This window comes from Blastomyces dermatitidis (genome assembly GCF_000003525.1).
Source record: "Blastomyces dermatitidis ER-3 genomic scaffold supercont1.14, whole genome shotgun sequence".
Lineage (NCBI taxonomy): Eukaryota > Fungi > Ascomycota > Eurotiomycetes > Onygenales > Ajellomycetaceae > Blastomyces > Blastomyces dermatitidis.
This window is the reverse complement of record NW_025544787.1, coordinates 590,056-595,789: the sequence shown is the minus strand read 5'-3', so window position 1 is coordinate 595,789 and position 5,734 is coordinate 590,056. Positions and strand designations below refer to the sequence as shown.

Here is a 5,734-nt window from a genome sequence, read left to right as displayed (position 1 = left end):
TTTTTTTTTTTTTTTATTTTGATTTTTTCTTATTGTTTTATTTTTTGTTTTTTTATTATTTTTTATATTGTATATTTTTTTTTTTAATTAAAATAATATTGATTATAATCTGTATTCAGAAAAGTAATAATATTTGATAATACTCTCTGTTGAATTTTCAACAAATGAGCACTATGTTATAATATTATGTAAGTGAGAAATGATTTCATGATCTCATTTAATATCATTTTCAATAATGAGATCAGAATGAAAATGTGACTAAGAATTCAAACATATTCTTTATCTAAGACTAGATTTTTATTTGAAAAGTGAATCTGGGATCTTTAATATTTGAAATAACAGGATTTGAAATCAATGTGATGAACACAAACCATGATCAGAAGTAATGCTTTTAGGCAATATAACAACTGTAAAGTTTGATCCTGGTTCCAGACACGGTCACACGGTCAGTCTAGTCAGACTTATAAGTCAATTTCAAATACAAACTTATAAAAGCTTTTATAGATTGTAATTTAATAGATAATCTTAAGTAGTTATAGCTTGAGAAAGTTTCTTTTCAATTCATAGATATCTCTGAAGATTATGTCTAGAGACTTGATTTAAAAGTGTTTATAGATAGTAAGTATTTCTTATAGAAAAATAGTTTAGTCTTATAAGAGATGCTCAAGAATGTTCTTTACTGAGATTGATTTATTCATAAGTTCAGAGAATTTCTCTGTTACAGATATAGAGAATGATGTTCTGTATAGACTGGCCGCTGAGATTATAAATTTCATGTTTGATCTCATTTGATCTGATCTCATACATTTCTTGGCGTGAATCCCGCTGGGACTGGCTATCAAAAAAACAGGTAAAGTGACTATATATCAGATCTTAAAATGAAACCATGACTTGAAAAAAATAAGAAAGTGATCTCATTTGATCTCATTTAGTCTCATTCTTGACATAAAGTTACTATTTTTAGACATTTTAAGGTTTTTTTTAGACTATTTTTAATTTTTTAAAAAGTAACACTTTTTGATAACACTCAAATGAGATTTAAAGTCATTTAAAGCAATAAAAATAATTTAAAATGAGAAGTGAAAATCATGATCTCATTTGAAAAATGTGACAAGAGTAGACAGTAAGTCTCACTGAGACAGTATGGAACTACTATCTAATGTTAAAAGCATGTAATGGGATCAGTCGAATTGGTAATGAGACTATCAAAAAATCTGGTCCTGGTTCCAGACACAGTCACACGGTCAGTCTAGTTCTGTAAGTGATTAATAAGTTCTCTGAAACTTCTTTTATAAGAATTATTCATGATTCAGATGACTGCTTCTGAGTGTCTACAGTAGAGTTTGTAAGAATAAGAGTATATAAGTTTCTAGTTCTTTCAGTTATAATGAGTGATTGCTGACTGACTGAGCTTGAAATGTAAGAATAAGTGCTCACAGATAATTATTCAGATGTTTGCAGCTTGATGTGATATATACTGTTAACTACTAGAAGTATTCACAGTAGAAAGATAAAATGTAGAGATTAAATATGTAATAGCATTCAAGCTGAGTTATGAATAGTATTCATGAACTCCAGTCTATATAGTTGTGTGTAGCCAAGGGCCGCTAGCCCTATTGATTACATGAGAGATAGGAATAGGGGTAAAGGATCCGCGAGGAGCGGGATTTCTTACAGCATCACTCAAGCACCTACTATTTATGTCATTGACTCATCCTCTGACCCTCTAGCTCCTAGCTTTCATTACCTCTATTCTTGCTCCTTTCCTTCCTGGAATTTCTCCACAATATCCTGCTATTATAACCTAAAAACACAGAAATCTTCTGTTTCTTTCCCATCTCATAGTCCTGGCTCTGACACTAGCTCTGGCTCTAGCTCTAGCATTGGCTGTGACTTCAGCTCCGGCTCTTGGTTCTGGCATGGCTTTGATGGGCAGTCTTAGTTGATTATCTCTTGAAGAATAGGTTGGATTCTTATTCATATAGAGATAAAGTGAATTGTTCAGCTGTAGTTGAGAGTAGAGTTTATTTGATTTGTATGAGGAGATAAAGTGAATTGTTCAGCTGTAGTTGAGAGTAGAGTTTATTTGATTTGTATGAGGAGATTGAGATGAATATAGATAGTGTGTTCTATGAAGGGCTTCTGATGGCCTTCTATCATCTATGATAACTTTTGTTGATCTTTGAACATGAATTCTAGTCATTTGCTAGCCATTCTGTCAAGCCCTTATCATTGTTCACTCTCATAGGAGACGCACAGAACCAACCCCTAGGTTTTTAATGGAAGCATGTAGTTGAAGGTGTGGTGGGTCACGTAGCGCCGTATAGGGCATCCTTGCAAGGTTATTACAGCACGAACTGTGAAGTCCGTTGTTGGATGGAGTTGAATAAAGCAAAATCATTAACTTTGATATCTGGAATCTTACTGACTTCACCCAAGACACTTTCTTTGTGCTGGGCTCTTTGGCCTTTGAAGCTCTAGTGCATCATCATTTCTAAAGAGCAAACATTTGCTAGCAACAACGAATCCTCCGCTGAAAAGGTTTGTTGACACCCAACAGCACTAAATATACCCACCCCCACACACTCTAGAACCCAAGCCTGAGCCCCCTATTGTTAGTTAAACGGTTTAGTTAAGTGGCCCCTGGGTTACCCCCCTAATGGTTATACCTGTTGGGTGTTGGTCTCTAGTTCTGGCGCTATTCCAATTTGATGCTCATCTAGATCCAATCCAGACAGTCAAACTTAAGCAACAAGTGGTTAAACCTGCATGGGTTAAAAAAGTAATGAGTAATTCAAACATCCCTCAGCTTAACACTCGTTGAGTTGAAATGTACTCTGTACGCTGTAGTTCCCGGCAGATGTCTTGTGATCATCAATCTGTAATGCAAGCCACTAAATAACACTTGCTGCTGACTGACTATCAGCATCTTTTTTTTTTTTTTTCCATCCCACCCAACATAACTCTTCACAACAACACATCACCAACATCAACTCTGCACCGACCCAAGTACGCCCATCCCCAGGCCCATACAATGCTCTGTCATTTCCCATGGTCTCGCAACCCAATGTCCTGATTTATCCTGCGCCATGTGGAGACGAACGTACCTGCTCCTCCTCGTGGTTCGCGTCTACTTTGCCCTATCGCCCAGCTATCTACACCCAGACGAGAACTTCCAGGGCCCCGAGATTTTCGCCGGTAAGAACCTCCCTGCTCAATCTTCCTGATATGTCTCCGGTTTGGTGCAAGGCATGTTTGCTTCAGGTAGCTTCGTGTGATTGGCAACTATGCTGGCTGGGAACGTGCAAAACTGTCTCCGCTGTCATCTCCGATACCTGATTCGTCCCCGCGCCTTCTGACTGAACTTTATGTACACGTACAATATCAAAACAAAGCTTACAATGTACGGCTAATAATTGAACCCTTCCAGGCCAAATCTTCAACTATCCGTCCAAACAAACCTGGGAATTCACCTCCGACCATCCTATCCGAAGCGTCTTCCCACTATGGCTTCTCTATGGCGTACCCATGACGCTCCTGAAGTGGCTATGGACGGAGGATGGGACCGGGAGTGCTCCGCCAGTGCTGGTATACTACGTGCTTCGTGGGAGCATGTTTGTTCTGAGCTTTGTCATGGAGGACTGGGCAATCCATGAACTGGTGTCGTCGTCTCCACGCCTCCGCCGCCAGACAGTCGTCCTGGTGGCATCCTCCTATGTTACCTGGACGTTCCAGACACATACCTTCTCGAACTCGTTGGAGACTTTGCTCGTCGCGTGGACCTTGGTTCTGATGCAACGCATTCTCGAAAACAAGGTACACACTCATATATATAGATATTCCCAATTCATTCACACAAGTAGACATAACTCCTGCTGACGCATTTCTCCAATAGCAAGATTCCTCTATTTTCGCATCCGTTGTCTTATCCTTCCTGCTCGTCGCAGGAGTTTTTAATAGAATCACTTTTCCAGCATTTATCTTGATACCCGGCCTCCGATTGGTCCCTCATTTCCTTCATAAGTATGTACACTTTTTAAACATACCAATTTCGACCCAAGTGCCCTAACTTTACTTGTACAGACCTCTCTCTCTTCTAACAATAATTATTTTCGGCATCATATCCTGTTTTATTGCCATCTTCGCGGACACAGACTTCTACCGTGCCTCCCCAACATCCCTCTCCGACGTCTTCCGCAATCCGATAATTACCCCCCTCAATAACCTGTTCTACAACTCCGACACCTCAAACCTCGCCAATCATGGCCTCCATCCGCGTTACAATCACTTCCTCGTCAACCTACCCCAACTCCTTGGCCCCATCTACGTCCTCTTGCTATACTCCTTCACATTCCCAAATGCCCGCTCTTACTTCTCCTTCCGCAACCTCCGCGCCATCTCAGCCCTTTCCGCAACAGCCCTCCTCTCAATTTTCCCCCACCAAGAACCCCGCTTCCTAATCCCCTGCGTACCCCTCCTCCTAACATGTTTCCGCCCCCCACGCTCCCGTTTCTTCCTAGCAGCTTGGATCCTCTTCAACGCCGCGCTAGGCATTCTCATGGGTGTCTATCACCAGGGAGGTGTGATACCAACACAACTCCACCTCCCCGCCCTCCTCGCCAACTCAACCGCTCCTATCTCTTCCTCCCCCGGGTCAAGGGCGATGTGGTCAAAAACAGATGACGAGCCAATGTCAATGCCCAGCGGCACCGTAACCGTTTTCTGGTGGAAAACCTATTCCCCACCAACGTGGATGCTAGGCGACCTGAGCACCACCAGTGTTCAGAATTTTACTTTCTCGAGCATCTCCACGGTGGACCTGATTGGTATTCCAGGTCCGGAGATGATGGAGAGACTCGAAGAATCGGTCCCGAAATGCGAACACAAGAGTGGAACGCCTGCTGCCAAGCATAGACGCCAACAACTAGATACCAATAATAATAAAAATAAGACGATGAACAATGAAGTCACAATCCAACACGACAACCCAACTCTCCTCGTCGCGCCGAACTCGAATACGTTTCTGGACAATTATGTCGTCGTGAACAGCGATTCTCCATCCGCGGCAGGTGCAGGTGCACATGCAGACAAGTCAGATGAGGATGAGGCAAAGGACGGGGAAATAGGGCACCCTTCCCTGCAACTGCACCTACTCTGGTCATACGCGCGCCATTTGAATCTGGATGATATGGACTTTGGCGACGATGGAGTGTGGCCGACGCTGAAGCGGGTGGTGGGGAGGAGAGGATTGAATGTTTGGCTGGTGCGGAGGGAGGGGTGTTTGGAGGAGGGAAACTAATTTATTTGTTTTATTTATTATTTATTTTATTTTATTTTGCTTTTCTATTTCTCTTTTGAATGGAATTTTGAGGTTTGATTGATTAGTACGTTTTGGTGCTCAGTTTTATTTGACACCCCCGAGAGATACACTCTGCTCAGTTCATCAGATGGAGGCAGGCAGTAGTTACAGTTCCCCGATGATCTATACCACATTTTCCTTCGCTTTTCACCTTTAGCCTGGGCTGGGTTGTTTTTTTATGGTTTTTTTACTTCAATTTTGTTCTACTACTCTCCTTGTTAACGGTATTGTCGGAGGACTTTTCAAGATTGATTTTGTTTTTAATTTACAGGTCGTTGCTCTGTTTGTACAGAGGCCTCAGGAATCCTCTGCCCACATGTGGAGAATGACAGAATGTCAGGAAAAAAGAGGTTATACACTACTGAACGCCACCAA

At 41.4% G+C, this 5,734-nt stretch overlaps 1 protein-coding gene across 1 annotated transcript; it reads left to right on the top strand.

Annotated features, from left to right (window-relative positions):
* Window positions 1-3,089: 3,089 nt before the first annotated feature.
* BDCG_09222 (phosphatidylinositol glycan, class Z) lies at window positions 3,090-5,299 on the top strand (the record flags this gene model as incomplete). Its single annotated transcript, XM_045425011.1, has 4 exons — window positions 3,090-3,198; window positions 3,431-3,816; window positions 3,896-4,023; window positions 4,084-5,299. 4 exons carry the CDS (start codon window positions 3,090-3,092, stop codon window positions 5,297-5,299), a joined length of 1,839 nt encoding a protein of 612 aa, XP_045273594.1.
* Between the last annotated feature and the right edge of the window lie 435 nt (window positions 5,300-5,734).